The 20,593-nt window shown below is 40.9% G+C and overlaps 1 protein-coding gene across 2 annotated transcripts in view; it reads right to left on the minus strand.

The window, feature by feature from the left end:
- The window catches only part of TGFBR1 (transforming growth factor beta receptor 1), a 57,182-nt gene extending 36,665 nt beyond the window's left edge, over positions 1 to 20,517 (minus strand). For both annotated transcript variants that reach the window (XM_039234815.1, XM_039234814.1), the window contains exon 1: positions 20,364 to 20,517. In XM_039234815.1, the coding sequence (XP_039090746.1) occupies positions 20,364 to 20,451 (88 nt within the window). In that variant the 5' untranslated portion in view covers positions 20,452 to 20,517. The remainder of the gene's footprint in view (positions 1 to 20,363) is intronic.
- Positions 20,518 to 20,593: the final 76 nt, after the last annotated feature.

The following is a 20,593-nucleotide window of genomic DNA, read 5'->3' on the forward strand; positions in this document are numbered from 1 at the left end:
CAGCTCCGCAGTCAGAAAGGAACAGGGGGATGAAGATATCTCTCACCAGAGACTGAATTCCAATCTTTTCCCCACTCTGACTGTGCTGGCGATGCCCCTTACTTTCCCTCACCCTCCCCATTACAGCACAATATATATGTTACTACATGGTGAGAGAATTCCCAAACAGTACAAAAGTGCACCGAAAGGCAGGTAAAGGACATGAACAAGGCTTAGCTACTTTTTCAGTCTGCTTAGCTGATCTTAAAAAACTGAAGATCATACCATTGTTGGCAAAGATGAAGGCAGAAGTCAGAATACATACAAATCCTTTTAGGTATTGCTGGCAACCCCGTGACAGCCTTGTCTATGTCCTGCCCCAGTTCTGCCCTCTATGCCCAGTGCCACACCCTCTCTCCAGGAGGCTGGTCCTCTTTTCTCTTCTCCCCACTCGGGCTCTGGGGAAGGCTGGGGAAGGCATACATAGTTTCTCTTCTTTTGTAAATACCCTGCAAACCTCTGTAAGCAAGGCTAAAACCGTGACCACCGACAGGGTTTTATGCGTCCAAGTACTCAGTGGTTCTTCACAACTCTACCCCCTTAGGCTTACCTGACAGCTGTAATGTGAAAGTCAGCTTGTCAAAACACCATGTACCCCACAATGTAAAAGCAAATTCTCTAGTCTAGTCCAGATAACATTTCACTCTCAAATTTAGGGCTTTAAAACAAAAATATGATTTACCCAGACATTTCTCAAGAAAGTCCAAAGACTTAAGACACATCATTTCTAACTCAACATACAACTCCAACCTGGAAGACTAGGGGCACACATAAATTCCTAATCACTTGAAAAAATACTTCCCTTTCTAGTCTTCTGAGCTCCAAGGAATTAGTTGATAAAAGTTAACTGATATCCAAGAAAAGCACACTGAAATCAGGCTGCCTCAATGGCAAGATGAGATTCAGTAGGGGCAATTAATATAAAGGCCTCCATTTAGGCTCAAATAAAATAAGCTGCATAAATACAGGATAAAGATTTGCTTAGCAGATTTGGGGAATCTGTTTAACAACAGGTTTTTAAAAAGTCAACAGTATTTACTGTTAACTGTAGCCATGGTGATAGGGGAGACAGAGAGAGAACTGAACACAAAATTCCACAAATGTCCAAATAATAAATAATCAGTGTTACTTGAACATCAATCTGCCATGTAAATATGGGTCAGAAAATCAAAGAACGAATTTGACTGGAAAGTTTGACTGGAAAGGTATCCTAGCCATGGAGGCAACTACCTTGTTTTATAGACATAGTGTCTATTTTACTCCAATACTAAATCAAATGATGAGGTCAGGATATGGTCTATTTTGTTTCATAAAAAACATTTCCTAACTCCAGTTCCTCCCTACAATGAACTGCTGCCTCAAGGAAGACTATGACTTCTCTATCATCAGAGGTACTTAGGCAGAGGTTTAATGACCAGTGGTCAGAATTTGTGAAGTAGGGATCTCCTGTACTGTAAAAGGTTGATCTAAAACTCTACAATTCTTTAAACAGTAAGATTCTATTACTTTACAAGTTACATCAAATATTAAACATCCATACTTTCATTTTGTAAATACTTATTTTTGAGAGAGTAAGCAGGGGAGGGGCGAAATGAGGGAGACAGAGGATCCGAAGCAGGCTCCACACTGACAGCAAAGAGCCTGATGCAGGGCTCAAACTCAGAAACCGCAAAATCATGACCTAAGTCAAAGTCTGATGCATAATCAATTGAGCCACCCAGGCAACCCTCCAAGTTTTCATTTTTTGACTAATTGAACTTAAGTTACATCTTCAAGGTACAGCATTTAGGGCAGTACAATTCATTTTATAATTGTCTGTTCATCTATTTCCTCCATTACACTGTAAACTTCTTTGCGTCAGGGACTAGGTTAGTATTTTATGAGTACTTGATGCATCTCTGCATTCCTAGATCCAGGATCCAGAGAGGATCTGGTAAGTTTCTTGAATAAACATTCCAGGAGTATCTCTTTCATAAGTGGGTGGTCACTAGCACCAGGGTCCTCAATAAAATGGCCAAGCAACCAAATTTTCTTTTACTTTTAACTACCTTCATTTTTTAAGTCCTTTTCCCATCTCTCAATGCTCTGCTTTCAACTGTATGAATTCCCATTCAGGTACCTTCCTTAAGTCCATTTGATGGACAATATCCCATCATCCAGAATAACTTCTTTTTCCATATAAACCGAAGGCAAACTGACACTTCCAAAATTACAAATAAACGTACACTGTGACCTAGAAGGAATGTAGCCTAAAGATACACCTTACATGTGAAAAGTGCCTAACATACACAGTTATTAATTTCCTAGGAGTTTTATACCAGATTGTTTCTAATCTTACCTATGCATCTCTCAATAGAACCGGTAAAATAACATAATGGTACCACTATAAAATGGAAGACCATACAGCTACAAAAAAAAAAAAAAAAGATGATGTTTTCTATGTAATAACACAGACTAACCCCTAAGATGTATTAAGTAAAAATCTGGGGGTGCCTGGGCAGCTTAGTCAGTTGAACATCTGACTCCTGATCATGATACCAGGGTTGTCGGATTGAGCCTGCTTGAGATTCTTTCTCTCCCTCTGCTCCTCTTCCCAGGCTCTCTCTCTAAAAAACAACCCCATCAGGCAGAACAGCATATTTGATACAGTAACATTTTGGTTACAAAGCAAAGGCAAGAAGGAAAGAAGGAAGGAAAAATGCATAGGCACACTGGCTTGTACATATCACAAAGCATCGCCCTGGAAACACAAAAGAAATAGGTAACACTGGCCTCCCTCCAAGGAAGGGAACCGGGTGCCCAGATGACAGGGGTGGGAGGAGACTTTTCACTATCACTATACACCCATTTGTACTTTGTGAATTTAGAAAAATGTGAATGTATTATATCTATTCAGTGCCATAAAAAAAATTTAAAATGCCGTTCTATGCTCCATCCCTTCCCCCTACACTATCATCAAAACTCCCAACTTAGGACATTTACTATCCGGAGTATAGCCACCTCACGTCAATTTCAAAAACTTTATTAATGTTCTTTCCAGAAAACAATTTTCCCAGGTATAGAAAGAGCCTTTAAAATCTACTTCTTTTTGGGGCACCTGGTTGGCTCAATCAGTAGCACATGCAACTTGTGATTTCAGGGTCATGACTTTGAGTCCCACATTGGGTATAGAGATTACTTAAATAAAACTTAAAAAAAAAAACTTTAAAAAGTAAATATAACTTAAAAAATGAAACTTCTTTAAATCCATTAATTGTACCTCTTAGAATGTAGTCTAAAAGAGTAACAGGAGATAAGAGCAAAGATACATGCACACAGATGTTTGTTACGGTATTTTATGATTGAAAACAACATATATCAGTAACAATATGGCAATGACAAAATAAATTATGACACAATCATAAGTGGGATACTATATAGGCACTAAAGCTGATATTTTAGAAACATTTTTAAGGACCAGGAAATGGTCATACTACTAAAGCTATATACAATGTGATTATAATTCTATTGCTATCAAGTGATCTTGTTTTATTTTGCCACTTCAAGGAGCTGAAGGGGTACGTTGGCGAACAGAGCAGATGTATACCCTAGCCCCTAAAAAGAATGGGAGAAACGTTTATCTCTGATAGTTAATGCTAAAACATTAACTGAATTTCTTGTTTTTCCCTAATCTAAACTTAGTTTTATAGTTTCTCATTATATTTTATGTGGACTACTGGTTATTATAAGAGTATGATAGTTAACATAAGGGAATTCAGAATTGAAACAGTTCGAATCCTATCTCTGCCAGACAGCCTCTAAGTAATCTTAGGGAAGTTGCTTAATTTTTTTTGAGCCTGTTTTCTCCACAATCTCAGAAGGTTTGAGGACTGAGATAATATGTACAGAAATAAGAATACCTAGGGGTGCCTGGGTGGCTCAGTTGGTTGAGCGTCCAACTCTTGATTCTGGCTCATGTCAGGATCCCAAAATCGTGGGATCAAGCCTGGCAGCAGATTCTGTGCTAAATGTGGAGACTGCTTAAGATTTTCCCTGTTTCCCTCTGCCCCTCTCTCCCCCCACCCCTCTAAAATAAAAGAGAAGGAAGGAAGGAAGGAAGGAAGGAAGGAAAGAAAGCAAGAAAGCAAGAAAAAGAAAGACAGCTTAGCATAGTACTTGGCACATAAAAAGCTCAAAAATTCATTTATACACTCGTTCAACAAGTATTTATTAGCACCTACCATGTGCCAGTCCCTGTTGTATATGCTGGACAGAGAATAAGAGCAAACCTTTATTGTTATGACACGGAACACATAATGTAAACAATGTGCACATAAAGCAGGGAACATTCCCATCGGCCATTTCTGTCTCTTTCTCCATTCACAGATAACCATATAGACGTTTTCAGCAATATGGCTGTTTGAACAGGCTTAGCCCAAGAACTTCACTATAGTAGTGTGAGACGTACCTACAAGTGTATTTTCAGTTCCAACCCAAATTACCAAAGTGTTGGAATACATCCAGTGTGCACATATCCCTAACCAATAGAGTATCAGAACTCATAAAATGTTCATGCTAGGAGGAACCTGGTAATTACCTGATCCTAACTTCTTATTTTACACATGAGGAAACAGAAGTGCCCAAAGAGCTACATCAACATAATCTAGATATATTCTAAAAGCACAGGGGGAAAAAAGGATTTAGAAAAATCTACGGTGATCTCTCCCAAGTAGGACACGATGAAGGACTCAAGCCTTTCCCTCTGGAAAGCAAGAGTGGCTCTAGGTGATGTGACTTAGCTGCACACGTACTGAGGTACAGGGATGAACCTAAGTGAAAAGTGGCAAATCATTCTGGGCTAGAATGAAGTCGAAATAGAACTGTGGTAAGAGAACGAAGTGGTAACCACCCACCAGCTGCCTTTGAATTAAAGGAAGAGGAGAGTCACACCTGGCCTGCAAATAGCAAAAGGCCTACTGGAGCCACAGTTGAAGAAACGAGCTGGTGGCACTGTGCAGTTCATAATTTTAGAAGCACGGAGTACGGCCCAAGCACCTTTCACCAGAAAACAACAGTGTGTGTAGCCTGTGTAGGAACAAAGAAGGAACATCTTCAGGAGGACAGAGAAGCCTAGAAGGAGATTCCTGCCCTCGAGCTGCTCACGAGGTAAGGTAGAAAGCCAACATGTCATGGGCAGAGGGTAATGCACACAAAGTGCTGTGAGAGCAGAGAAAAGGGAGACTTCCCTGCAAGGCTTACAAGAAGGCTAAAGAAGAAAGGGAAGTCATTCCAGGAAGATGCTGTACCAAGGTACTGTACACAGATTCGGGAATAAGAGACTTAAGCAGTTTAGGAAAGTGTAAATAGATCATGTAATCATGTGGATGTAAACACCCCCCCCCAAAACAACAAAATTCAACACCTATTCATGATAAAACACAAAAGTCACTATACAAAAAAGTCATCAGCTTTACTCAAATCAGCAATAAATAGAAAACAAAAATTCACATACACATCATTTACAAAAGCATCCAAAATGAAATACCTAAGAATAAATTAACAATATGAAGACCTGACCTCTACAGGGAAAGCTTCAAAGCATTACTTATTTAACAGAAATTATGAAGAATATAAAAGAAAATTTATTTATTTATAAATGGAGGGCCACTCAATACTATAAGAGGCCAATATTCTGCAAAGTGACCGGGAGATTCACCAAAATCAAATCAAAATCCCACAGCTATGCATGTGTGAGTGTCTATGAATTCACAAGCTGATTCTAAAATCCATGTAAAAAATATCCCAAAAACAGCCAAAGCAATTTTGGAAAACAATGCTTTTAGAAGACCTACACTACAGAACATCAAGACATCATAACATCATAATAATTAGGGCTGCATTAATTAAGTACTGGCATGAGAACAAAGAGAACAAAGGAAGAGAGATTCTGGAAACAGAATCTCACATCTACAACTACTTGATTTATGATAGTGACACTGCCGGGCCCTGGGAAAAGGGAAGTATTACCAACAGTAGTGCTGAGTCAACTAGGCATACATATTTCAAAAATAAAAAATAAAATCCACACACACGTATACACAGTGGAATATTACTCAGCCATTAAAAAAAGAATGAAATCTTGCCATGTGCAATGACACAAATGGACCCAGAGAGTCTTATGCAATGCAAAATAAGTCAGAGAAAGACAAATACCGTATGATTTCACTCATATGTGGAATTTAACAAACACAACAAATGAGCAAAGAAAAAGAGAGAGAAGAGGCAAACCAAGAAACAGACTCTTAACTATAGAGTACAAACTGATGGTTACCAGGGGGGAGGTGGGTAGGAGGATTAAATAGCTGATGGGGATTAGGAATGCACTTGTTACAATGAGTACCAGGTAGTGTTTGAAGTGTTGAATCACTAAATTCTAAACCTGAATCTAATATTACATTGTATGCTAACTGGAATTTTAGTAAAACTTGAGGAAGGAAAAAATAATTTTATACTGTATGGTAACTAGTTGGAATTAAAATTAAAAATTAAATTAAAAAACATATATTTCATTCCATAATGAAAAATCAACTCCAGATGGACTGTACATCTCAACATTAAAGTAAAGCAAGATGACTTCTAGAAGAAAACATAGGAAATGTTTTGAAGATACTGAGTCCAGAAAGATTAATCAAACAGGGTTCAAAAAGCCCTAACCTTTAAGAGAAAATAACAGAAGTCAGACTACATTAAAATACATTAAAGTTTGTCAAAGACACCATTCTTTTCTATCATTTTTCTTATTCATGTCTTTTTTCTTTTTTTAGATTTTCAAATAGTTGTCCATTTTAGTAATGTGTTTAAAAAGAACCAATCTGGTGCTTTATAGGTCAAATCTACTGTAATTAAGGTTTTTTTTATATCTTTATTTCCTTTATATCGAGTTAAGTTGATTTACATTTATTTTTCCTTCTCCAGCTTGAAAATCTTCCTACTTTCAAGTTTTCCTTTGGGTACCGCTTTAGCAGGGTTCTTGCCGGTTTTCATATGCAGGGCTTGTGTTGTTGGTCATCTCTAAATGGTGTGTAATCACAACTGTAACTTCTGCTCTACTCCAGGGATTATTTAGAAAAATAATCTCATATTTCCAAGCGGATATATTTATTTTGACTATTTCTTTTAGTTGTTGTGATTCTCTAATTTGGGTATTCTTTGTAGACCTTCATATCATCAATTTTCTGGAAAACTGAAGAAGTATTTTAAAAGAAAACTGTTCATGATTATAAAATTGGAATACATTAAATCTTTATTATTGTGTTATTCAAATATTCTTTTCTTTAAATTTTTTTAGTGTTTACATCCCCAAAAGCAAGGGAATCAAGAGCAAAAATAAACGATTGGGACCTCATCAAGATTAAAAGCTTCTGCACAGCCAAGGAAACAACCCACAAAACTAAAAGACAACCAACGGAATGGGAAAAGATAGTTGCAAATGACATATCAGATAAAGGGTTAATATCCAAAATCTATAAGGAACTCACCAAACTCCACACCCGAAAAAACAAACAACCCAGGGAAGAAATGGGCAGAAGATATGAACAGACACTTCCCCAAAGAGGACATCCAGATGGCCAACAGACACATGAAATGATGCTCAGCATCCCTCATCAGGGAAATACAAATCAAAACCACACTGAGATACCACCTCACGCCAGTCAGAGTGGCTAAAATGAGCAAATCAGAGAACTCTAGATGCTGGCGAGGATGTGGAGAAACAGGCACCCTCCTACACTGTTGGTGGGAATGTAAACTGGTACAGCCCCTCTGGAAAACAGCGTGGAGGTTTCTCAGGAGACTAACACTAGAACTCCCCTATGACCCAGCAATAGCACTGCTAGGAATTTACCCAAGGGATACAGAAATGCTGAGGCATAGGAGCACATGTACCCCAATGTTCATAGCAGCACTCTCCACAATAGCTAAAACATGGAAAGAGCCTAAGTGTCCATCAACAGATGAATGGATCAAGAAGATGTGGTTTATCTATACCATGGAATACTACATGGCAACGAGAAAGAATGAAATCTGGCCATGTGTAGCCACATGGATGGACCTTGAGGGTGTTATGCTGAGCGAAATAAGTCAGGCATAGAAGGACAAATATCGTATGTTTGCACGTATAGGAGGATTAGGAGGAACTTAACTGAGGAACAAGGGGAAGAAGAAGGGAAATGGTGGGGGAAAGGGAGAGAGGCAAACCATGAGACACTCTTGAATGCTGACAAAAACTGAGGACTGATGGATGTGGGGAGGGGATGGGGAATGGGCATGGAGGAGGGCACTTGTGGGGATGAGCACTGGGTGTTCTATGGAAACCAATTTGACAATAAACTATTTGAAAAAAAAATTTTTTTTTTAGTATTTATTTTTGAAAGGGAGACAGAGTGCAAGCAGAGGAGGGGCAGAGAGAGGGAGACACATAATCTGAAGCAGGCACCAGGTTCTGAGCTGTCAGCAGAGCCCAACGCTGGGCTCGGACTCATGAACCATGAGATCATGACCTGGCTGAAGTCAGATTCAGGCGCCCCGAAATTAGATTTTATTTTTATCAAAGTTATGTATGTATAAAGTGTCAAATAATTCTACAAAACTGTTACCCCTCCCCCCCAAAAAAAGATTGCAGCTCTCCAACATCCAGCCCTTCCTGTTTCCTGCTTCACAGAAGCAATCACACTTTCCACACTTAATTGAGTCTCTTGGTATTTAGCTTTATGTCATTCCCATCCCTTTTCAGAACAAAGAAAAACTTACTGAATTTAGCTAAAAGAGGGATGGCAGAGAAAAACACTGATGGAAATCTCAAAGGCTTGGTGAACCATAGATATAGATATACAAGTTTTAATTTCTTGACTTCCCTAGTCTGAAATGTTCATCTTCCTTGTCAAACAAAATATCAAAGCAAGCAGTTCAATTCTCGTTGCAGTCTCATAGAGGGATACAGCTAAATTAAACCAAACAAGGACAGAAAAGACTAGCCACAATGGAGTGACTTGAATAATATTTTATAATATTTATATTTTTACAATATTTTATAACATTTCTAACCACTAAATCCGTGGCCTTTCTTGGGGCATGAGGATGTGAGCATCTAATGTTGCCAGAGCTCCTTTCAGAAGAACCAACCAACCAAAGTTTTTAGACATCATGATATAAATATCCTTCAAAGCTGAGCACTAGAATATGGGTTTCAAATTGCTGTTAGCATTAATGCTAGCATTTTGGTTACTAAAGAAGGCCTCCAGTAGGGGGCTGGTTATTAAAAGGTAAGGGTCTATCAGGTCTTGATGTACAGAATTATGCATCACATGTACAGCATTTATGACACCTATATAGAAGTCAACAATTACTATGCCCTAGCTAATGGTTTAGAATGGTTCATAGGTGATTACACTCATTTGCTCCGTGAGACTTTTCCCCAGTTCCAGGATCTCTAAGCTAAATTAGATGCAAGCACCCAATTGCTTAGAAAAGCTGTCCTTAGGGCATACCATCTGTTTGCAATGCACAGCTAATTCTGAGTCTGTTGCTCCTTGAAAAGTATCCCCTAAGGTTTCTGCCTGACTCCTAAATCCAAATTTACTGAAACTCCTCCCTCCTTTCCCTTCTCCCATCATAAGGCAAGGGAACGCGATCTGACAAAACTATATGATCAATGAGAAATGGTGCAAAGTCTCTAGCTAAAAGAATATTTATGTGGTCTTGCTTTTTTTTTTTTTTTAAAAGAATAAAGTGGAAGAAACAATTGTGATCTTGGAAAAAGACTGCATGAGAGCAGACTCAAGCTCATAAATGCATTATAAACAGGGGCGCCCGAGTGGCTTAGTCAGTTAAGCATCTGACTTTGGCTCAGGTCATGATCTCACAGATTGTGGGTCCGAGCCCCATGTCAGGCTCTCTGCTGGCAGCTCAGAACCTGGGGCCTGCTTTGGATTTTATGTCTCCCTCACTCTCTGCCCCTCCCCCACTTATTCTCTCTCTCCCACTCTCTTTCTCAAAGATAAACATTTTTTTAAAATGCATATAAATAAGGAGGAGAACAGAAGTTAAAATTTACCATGGGAAAGGTGAAATCAAAACAATGGAACGAAAAAATAGAGTATATGCTCACAAGAAAATGATCTACAGTGATAATTGTGTTAATTGGCTTGATTGTTGGTGATTAGGGAATTTCAAATTTGCAATGCACAACTGTCCGTTGTAATTTAAAAAAAAAAAAAAGGGGGAGAGAGAGAGAAAAGAAAAGGACAAAAGACAGATCTGTGGTTTTCAATCCTTGAAGAATGTCAAGAAAAGGGCCAACAGTGTGTATCCCAGAGGACACTGGACCCTGGCTGTTTTATTTCATTTGGCTATAGTAAGGGCTGCTGGTTTGTCTATGTTTAGAGATCAGTAGTAGAAACATCATCTGGGAAGAGGAGATACTACAGATTTTTTTCAATTATCCCCCACCAACTTTTTATTATGAAGATCTTCAAACACTGAGAAAAACTAACAACTGTGAACACCTAAATTCTGTAATGGTTACTATTTTGCTATATTGATTTTATCATTATTTATCCATCTCTGTATCCATCTGTTGAAGGTCTGATTTGAGAACATTTAAGCAGATCTTCCATAAATTTAGGCAATTAAAAAAAAAATCATTCTCCCTAATGGAGACTTGGGTCAGAAAAGGGGTGTTAGGACGCCTGGGTGGCTCAGTCGGTTAAGTGTCCAACTCTTGATTTTGCCTCAGGTCACAATCCCAAAGTTCGTGAGATCAAGCCCTACACCAGGTTCTGTGCTGACAGTGCAGAAGTTCTGACTCTCTCTCTCTCTCTCTCTCACTCTGCCCCTGCCCTACTTGCACCCATGTGCTCTTTTCTCTCTCTCCCAAAAACAAACATTTTTAAAAAAAGAAAGAAAGAGAAGGGATACTAAGTGAAGTTCTAAGTGAAGAGGAAGCTGGATTCCTGTTTAGTCATTAGCTGAATGATTTTCCTAAAATTATCCTAAAATGCCACACACCTTCTGAGCCCGTTTCCTCACCTGTAAAATAAAGTGAGACAAAATGGAATCATGACCCCCATACTTATGGTTTTTTCTAGGCTAAAAAATCCTTGATGTCTATGAAAAAGAATTTTCTTAATAATAACTGCCATTTACCTTGTGTTTTCTATGTGGCAGGAAGTATGCTATAATCTCAGTTAATCTTCACAGTTTCCTTAAAATGTTGAGATACACATTCACGAAAACTACCTACTGCTTTAGTAGCCTGCAGCCACTCTGACCTATTTCCAGCTGCACTTCCCCTTCACATTTTCAGCACTTTTTACTGACACCAGTTTTGTACTGCTTTGGTGGAACCAGCTACAACTAGCAAACAAATTCTCATTCCTCACCGAGAAACATGAGCAAACTCTGGCCTCTGGTTTGTAATTTTTTTCCAAATGTAAAATGAGATAAAACAGCTAAAACTACTTTAATTTGTTTATTTTGGTAAAATAATTACATATAATTATTGTTGAAGGAAATCTACAATACACAATCTTGGTGTTTTTATTTAAATCTGTTGCACAATGAATAACAAAATTAAAATGTCAGTTTTTCAATTGGAGAAAGTACTCAAATCAACAGCCATGTGCTAAACAAAGAGACTCAATTAGAGCACATTATGGTTCCATTTGGGAATGAATACATGCAGAAACAGAAAACAACAAAGACCATACATATATTGTGTGTGTTTGTATGAATTAAAAGTCAGTTACTGATTTCCTGTCTCTACATGCCTCTTCAGGATTAACTATCTCCTCCATGTTCTTTACTCCCAAATATATATATATATTTATTAGCCCTCACTTCTAGTAGAAAAAGCCATTTGTTTTTGCTTTTTTCCATGGGAGCTATTTGTATTTCAATGCATATTTAAAGATCTTATATTGTAGAAATGTAACAGGATGCCCGCACAAGGTGTCCTAGAACTATAAATACACACTATTATGTAACCCGTGAGGTTCACACCTAGGAAATCTAGATGGAATGGTTATCCTGAAGCAAATAAACAAAAATAAGGAGGTTCAGCCCTGTTGATTAGAACAAGGAAACACTAGGACAGCAAAGTAAGAAAGGAAAGTGGATCTACTCAAGTCATGGACAGTGATAAACCCAAACTACTCACTTGATTTCCCATGCCCCTTACACAAAGACTTCTATAATAGATTCTGCTCGAGAGCAGGGAGAAACTTGTGTTTCCCCATGAAACTGGCATGTTTCTAACCAAAGAATATCCTTCATGGTAACATATGTGAGTATCCTGTATATGAATATTGGGGTCACTATGCATCCGACACGTGTAGGGACACACTCTCTGAGGAAGTGTGGTCTCTCCTAAAGGAAGTCATCATTCCCAACATCCACTGCCCAGAAGAGAGGCAGCTCTTCAAATGGGGAACCCAAGCAAAGACACTCTCTGGACCCTGCTGTTTTGGTCCTGTTTGAAGAAAGATAAATGCCTGGCTCTATTCACTTCTGGTGGCAGTGCTCAGATGATGTCTGCCAAATGGAGACAGGCCAAAAGATAAGGACATGAGGGAAATGTCTTTGTAAGCCAGCTCGAACAGTTTCATGTTGCTTTCTCTATTCATTATCCTCTAGCTCTTAGCTAAGCTTGATTTAAATGCTGCAGCGTTACATCAGCTGTTCCACTGGCATTAGCGTTAACACTAGTGTGTCCATACTTGGATCACAGCCTTTGCGTGGAGAAGAAAAATGGTAGAACAACCTTCAATACCTGTTGAAGAAGAAGCCTGAGAATGAGACTCAGGGCGGAGGTCCAGGAAGCCTTTACTACTTAGAGATTCTCCCTGCACTGCATCTTTGTGTCTGAGGCTCCTTATTATTAACGAAAGTGGCAGCTTCCCATAAATGCTCAATAACAGGCAATGAGACGCAAACTATCAGGTTCCCTGTTTGCTCTTATTGCTAGAAAACTCAGAGCTACATATTGTGTTCAACTACAAAAGCTTTCCTCAGCTAAAAGTTATGGATAATTGTTCTTTCTTTTCCCCTTTTATTTACTGGTTCTTATCTTTCTGATCATTAGTTCTGATCTTACTGCATATGCTTTTATTTCAAGTTTCCTAAATCCTTCTTTGGAAAACAGCCAGAGTACACAAGCCAATCACTCAACAGATTTTTCCCATACAATAAGAAAGTTACAAAATCATGCTCCTCTCAAAGCTATGAATGCTAGAGAGTTTGAGAGCCTACGTGTTGGCCTCTCTTCTACCTCTTGCAGGAGCCAGAACAGATTCTCAAGAGGTGAAAGAGAGCCTGAAGGCTAATATCAGTACAGTCAGAGGATCACAAATAATTCTGAATACATATTTCTCTGGTATTAGAGGGGGTGGAGAGAACAAAGCATGGACCTGCAATCCAGGAGGGAAGAATATCTCCGTGAATTGAGGAAGGCTCCACATCTAAGCTAGTTCAGGGTCAAAATAAATACTCCACTTAAGGTGGCTAATTAGGGCACCAGAATTTAAAAAAAAGGAGGGACAGAGAATGAGGTGGAAGGCAAATGCTGATAATTGATTCTTTGCCTAAGAGTCTCTCCCATTTCCAATCATATTCCAATCTTACATCTTTGCTACCTACTAAACAACTCTTGGCTATGCCACCCTCACTTCAAACTCAACATGTTCAAGCCAGGTTTCATTTCCCCCTCAATCTTTCTCTCACCTAATTCCTTACTAGTTAAAAGCATTATCCAGGTGTAAAAATCCTAGAGTCATTTTTTTTAAATTTCATGGAATCCTTAATTTCTGTACTCCAACTTCCTACAACCAAGATCTACTGCCATTCAACAAATGTTTACTGAGTGCCTATGATGCACCACGCACTTTCTATGCCCTTGAGATACACTCGGAACAAAACAAAAATACCATTTTCATAAAGCTTCTATTCTAGTAGGAAGAGGGAGACAACAGGCATAGTAAGTAAGTCAATACAGTTAAGTAAGTACAGGATCTCAGATGGTAGTAAATGTTACAAAAAAAGAAAAAGCAGAGTAAGATAATGGCAATTTTAGAAACGGTGGTCAGGGTAAGCCTCATTGAGAAAAAGGTGACACTGGAGCAAAGATGAGGGAAGAGGCTGTGCAGATATGTGGGGAAGAGCACAGAGAGGCAAAGGGACAGCCCCACAAAGGCCCTACTACCAGCTCCTCCGAGTTCTCTCAAGTGTCACGAAACCAGCCTTCCACTCCACTGGAATAGAGATCTGGAACAGCAGGTAACCACCCTGATGCACTTCCTGTGTGCTGCACTTACATCTTCACTTTGCGCATTAAAACCACTCACCTGATTTTCAAGGCCCATAATTCCTTGAACCCACCCTCTGCATCATAAACTTCCACTCCTGGTTGGTGGAAACAATTATCGGTGGTTGGAGTATTATTAGTCTACAGACCTCTATTCTATCTGAAGCAGTATCTTTTTTTATAAATATATCTATGACTAAAAGATGACAGAATATTTAACATCTTTGGATAACATGTAAGATAGCTGAAAAGAATTCTGGGTTTGAACCAATGTCATCAGGGCACTTGGATGGCCCAGTCGGTTAAGTGTCTGACTTTTGATTTCGGCTCAGGTCACGATCTCACAGGTTGTGAGATTCCCTATGTTGGGTTCTCTGCTGACAGCACAGAGCCTGGTTGGGATTCTCTCTCCCTCTCTCTCTACCCTGCTTGTGCACATGTTCCCTCTCTCAAAATAAACATAAAAAAAAAAAAAAAAGAACCAATCTCATCAAAATCCACAGTTATCTCTTCAGCACTGGTCACTTGGACCTAGTAACAAATGGACTTTAAAAAAAACTCTTCTGGAAATTAAGTGGTACATAAGTAAGAAATTCTGTACTATTATACAACTACCATCCAGAGTTGGTTATGAGAATTAAATGAGACAAAGCAGAGTGCCTGGCACGTTCTTACCATATATTCTCTTCAGATTGATAAAATGGTACATGGACCACTGAATCTTCAAGAAATGTCAAAGTAACCTGTGTGTATCCATCCCCTACAAGTCATAATTTTTTTTAAGTTAGAAATCATTCTTTATAGGGCGCCTGGGTGGCTTAGTCGGTTAAGCGTCCGACTTTCACTTAGGTCATGATCTCGCGGTTCGTGGGTTCGAGCCCCGTGTCGGGCTCTGTGCTGACTGCCAGCTCAGAGCCTGGAGCCTGTTTCAGAGTCTGTCACTCCCTCTCTCTCTTACCCTCCCCTGCTCACGCTGTCTCTCTCTCTCTCCTAGAAATAAATAAAACATTAAGAAAAATTTTTTAAAAAATCATTCTTTATAATGTGTATTCAGATTGTCAAATAGGGAGTAGCTTTACAAAACGCCAGATATGATCTATGAAATTGGACCCAGGCTTACTCCTCTCTCTTACTAGTGTTTGTAAAAGTATCTAAAGCAAAAATCCTACAAGTCAACCAATTGTTAAGTTCATATCAAAAGAGAGTAACCACAGGAAACCTACCTGCATCACCTGGGCAAAACTGTTGTGCTAAAACTGGATCTCATTCAAAGTAGCAACAAATCTTACTGTTTATGGATAACACGTGGGTTTGATAATGAGGAAATTCCGTTAAGAAAGTCATTAATTACCCCAAGTAATAGAGGTAGGCCAGGTCAAGACAGACCATAATTTTTAAGATTCCAAAAGTTTTCTCAAGCCAGTTCTTTAGGACAATGCATGAAAACCCCTGAGATACAGGTCAGCATCTGCCCTCAATTCCAGAAGCAGGAAGCAAAGATGTGACCTAATCACATGATGATAAACCACAGTCCATCTGTTCAGAGAACTTGCATTATATAAGCCATGACCAAGAACAGCAAAAGGCAGGCGGGTTGTCCACATGTGCAGGGGGCTCTGTGGTTTGAAGAGACATGTTCTCACATCAAAAGGGCCATCCATGAAATGTATCTTCTCCACATACGCAGCCCTCCTCAGAGGAAGATTTACCTCCCTCTCAATGACTCTGAAAGTGTCAGTTCCCTATTTGATTTCAACAAAGTAGATCATCTAAAATTCTAAACCTAGACCATGTACTGCAAGGACTTTCAATTACATCCACTTCAATTAAACCCCAAACGGTTCTACCACCTTTAAAACTACTAAAACCTACTCTTCTCAATCAATAAGCGCTACACCAGCTCTTTTTATCAGCAATATAAAAAAGATATTGACCTTCTCTTGAGGACTTTTTAGCCCCTCCCCCCAGTCCATCAGAAGTCACTTTTCATAAGTTCTGTAAAATTCAAGATAACTTCACTTAGGCAAGGCACTCCATTAAGCCTGCCCTCCCCACCTCAAAGCCCTTCATATTTTAAAGAGCACAAGATTTGGAATGAGATAATCTAAATTCCTGCCTTAGTTCTGCCTGACCCTAAGAAATTTACCTAACCTCTGATGTCATTTTTCCCCCTTGTAAACAGAAGGGACTTACAACTTTCAGCATTAAAATGCTTATCCCCGGTGGGCAGCCCATAATATTATTTTCTCTTATTTATCCCACTTAGATTACCTTTCAATTTTGTTTCCAGTCACATATTACAGAGTTTTCAGAATTGGGGGAAAGAAATAGTGGTTAATACATCCAAGCCATGCAGTACAGAAGAACTGAACTCTAAAAAGGAACTTACCAGTCACTCAATAAAAGCTTCGCTTCCTGCCCTGGAGTAGGCCCCAGGACAGTGGGGGACACACCTTACTACTCATCAAATCCCCTTCTCTGCTCATCTGAATTCAAGCTTCAAAGTCAGTTCAAGTCCTAAAGTGTCCAGAAAGCCTCCCTTTATTACTTCTGCTTACATTAATCATTTCCCTCTTTGACTACTGATGCCTCTCTGCAGGGGCGATATTAAAAATATTTAACAACTGGTTCCATATGGTACCAACCAATCAGAAAAGATGTCTGATCAATCAAAACACACATGGCTCAGTGGAAATTGGTGGCTGAACATCAATCCTACCAGTAATCTCAATACAGAATAGCAACCTCAAACTCCAATACAATGGTCTGTCTCATTTGGTGTTCAAGATCTCATAAATTAGGAAAAACAGGTATGATCCAGAGTTTCTGCATAACTAGAGGTGAGGTTGAGACTAATAAACAAATCTAATAACCAACTGCTTCTTTCATTACATTATATGATTTTTCCATATTATATATACAGAGATGCCAATTAATACTGCATAAACTGTACTTACATAAAACAGTATAAATACTAAAGGAAGGCTCAGTGCAATGTAATTCATTTAATTAACAAGTATTTAAGTGGAACAGAATACAGAACACAGTGCTAGGTTCCAAGAGCATAAAGGAAAAGGTATCACCCTTGCCCTCTGGGTACCTATGCCACATTCAAAAGTATAATAACAGCGCAAGAATGGTAGAAATAAACAACACAAACTGTACGTACTATACAGTTCAAAGAAACAAAGTGTTCAGGAACTAAACCAGTACACAAAGACAGGACTGAGAACTTCTCTCCTCACATTCCCAAAAGGGGCAAAGTTAAGTATGTATTTAAAAGGCTAAAAAGTCAAGAGTCAGTGGGAAAACAGAAATCACTGGAAGTGAGGGTTTACAGTAGTAAGAAGTTGAGATCTTCGGTTGAATATTCAGATATGACTTCAATCATAAGCCTCAAGTACTACTCCTGCTGAATACAAATGGGAAATCTTATAAACCCTTTGTGAGGATGGCTGCGGAAGATTAGCGTGGCGATATACTATAGAAAAGCCTAGATGAGAGAAACTAGAAAGCAACTAGAGTCAAGGGATAAATAGATGGCTGCATACAAAGAAAGGAAGAGACACTGGAGAAGCATTTATAGAGGGGTGCTTGGGTGGCTCAGCTGGTTAAGAGCATCTGACCCTTGATTTAGGTTCAGAGCATGATCTCACAGATCTCACAGTTCGTGGGATCAAGCCCCTCATCATGCTCTGTGCTGTCAGCTGGGGATTCTCTTCCTCCCCGACTCTCTGCCTCTCCCCTGCTCGCTCATGTACTCTCTCTCTCAAAATAAATAAATAAACTTAACAACAAGTTGGGTTTTAGGCATGTTTTCAAAGAAAAACCTTACACAATGGCAGAAAGGAAATCAGACGCTCACATGGGATCTATATGTGGACACACAGGTATGGTACTGATCTGTTTACTACGGACAGGGAACCAATTTCCCTAGAGAAAGCTATGTTAAAGAGAGGAGAAGCTGGGCAAAGAAATACAAAACTGATACCCAGATAATAAGGAACAACTGCAAGGTCTCAAAAAGGAAGCTAAATGATAAATTTAAAAGCGCCATCTGAGCTTCTTCAGAATCGACGAAACATGATCATCAACATAAACAACAAGCGTGGGCAGACCAGTTGAGGCAGTCTAGACTTCAGAGCAGCAGCACCAGGATCGACTTTGTGTTGTGCTCATGCCAGTGCAGTCTGTAAGCTTCTCCCCAGCACCGACTGAGCATTGTTCTGGACACCAGTTAAGTCCAATACTGTTAAGTGAATGCCTGAAACTTAGTGTGCTGGGTAGGCTAGGTGGCAAGAGGGAAGTATGCTACTCGAGGTATTGGTGCTGTAGAAATGTTACTTTTGCTGGGTACCTAACTATGCATTCTCCTACCTGTCCACATATTTACCTTGCCCTCACTCCTTAGGCCATTGTCAAAAAACCAGTATTTCCTCTAATGTAGGCCCAGGATGAAGGGATTCCAGGAATGGACTAGGCATCAGAAAGAGGCCAACCTGGTTTTCATGTTGTGAGGGTACAATCAAAAAGGTAATCATAAAGACCAAGTGCTCATTAGAGGACTGAAAAGAAATATGGGCAATGCCAGACAGGCGTAAGTAAGCATTAAGGCATATAGGTTGCAGAAAGACTGAACTCTGCGTGGAAATCCTAACGCAGACTCTTAGTAACTAAGGACTTAACCTAACCTGTTTGAAACTCAGTGTTCTCATCTATAAAATGCGGCAAATGCCACCAGGCCTGAGGATTTCATTGTGAGAATTAGATAATGTACTTTGGTGAACTTTATGCATCTATCTCATAGTAAGCTTTTAACAGACAGTAGCTATTAGTAATAATTGACACTCTCCTTCCTGAGTTGTTTTTTTAAAACATTTGGTATTCAATTTTAGAAACAGAAATGTACTTCCAATGTAATTTAGTTTCTAACACTAAGGATCTATATTTCAGTTTCCAGTATTTTAGTCTGGATGTTAACAAAGTTTTTCACGGTTTCTTCCACGGAAGTAGGTTATTACCACGTATCCCATCCTGACTTCGTATTTTGGAAAATGGAGCAAATATTCTCTCTTGAAAACCAAACTACACAGAGACTACTGATTCAAAGTACTGTCACTCAAGAAAAGGAACATCACTAGAGATGTTCCCTTCGAGGAAATAAAAGCGTTTGATCAATTCAGTCATTCCCATTCAAACATTCCAAACCCCGCAGAGTGAGCAAACGTTCAAGTTTCTACTACGACAACAATCTGTAGCCTTCTGGTTCCTGGATTCACTTCAACACTTCACAGACGCACGAAAGAAGAAACATTCCGCACATCTTCGTGCCTCCTTCTTCTCACACAAAGCTTCGCGGCTCCCCGTTCCAAAGCCACCCCTGGCTGGAGAAACAGCCCCTCTCGGTTGGGTGGGCCGGGGCCCAAATCCAGGGCGCCCTCGTGACCCGGGGGGTCTCCCCGACACGTCGCCCCCTCCCACCGCTCGGCAGGCTCAGAGTTCAGACCCCGCCCGGGAAACCTCCGGCGACCCCAACCCCGCCCCGGGCGCCGAGAACCGCGTGCACCCTCCCGCTCCGGGTGGGGAGCCCAGACAACGCCACACGGTGCCCCGGCTCCTCCAGGCCCGGCCGGCCGCACACCACCTCCGGCCCTCGGCCCGCGCCCCCTGGCTCCCCGCAAGGCAGCCCGGCCCTCGGACCGCTCGGCCCGACGCCACCTCCCCCGGGGAGCTGGGTGCAGGGGCGGGCGCCCGCTGCGGGGCAAGTCCACCCGCGCCCGGACACACGCCCCCGCCCCGCCCCGCCCGCGCTCCCCGCCCGTGGTTCGCGTGGCTGCCGTCAGGCCAGGCCAGCCCGGCCCCGGCCCGGCGCCGCCACCTGCGCCCCCGGCCCCGCGCCATGTTTGAGAAAGAGAGGGAGCGAGCCAGAGGCCGGGCCCGGCCCGCGCGCCCCGCAGCCTCCCGCCAGCCCCGCCGCGCCGCCGCTCACCCGTCGCCCCCGGGACCAGCGTCGCCGCCGCCGTCGCCAGCACGAGGAGGAGCAGCCGAGGACGCGGAGCAGCGGCCGCCGCGTCCATGGTCTCGCCGCCACCGCCTGTGGCCCGGTCCGGCCCGGCCGCCGCCTCGCCCGAGCAAGCCCTGCCTCGCCCCACCTCCCGCCGCCGCGGCGGCCTCGCTCCGGCCCTTTGTAACTGCTCCGGGGCTGCGCGTCCATTGGCT

Source organism: Hyaena hyaena, unplaced genomic scaffold (genome assembly GCF_003009895.1).
Source record: "Hyaena hyaena isolate Hyena2069 unplaced genomic scaffold, ASM300989v1 scaffold_93, whole genome shotgun sequence".
Taxonomy (NCBI): domain Eukaryota; kingdom Metazoa; phylum Chordata; class Mammalia; order Carnivora; family Hyaenidae; genus Hyaena; species Hyaena hyaena.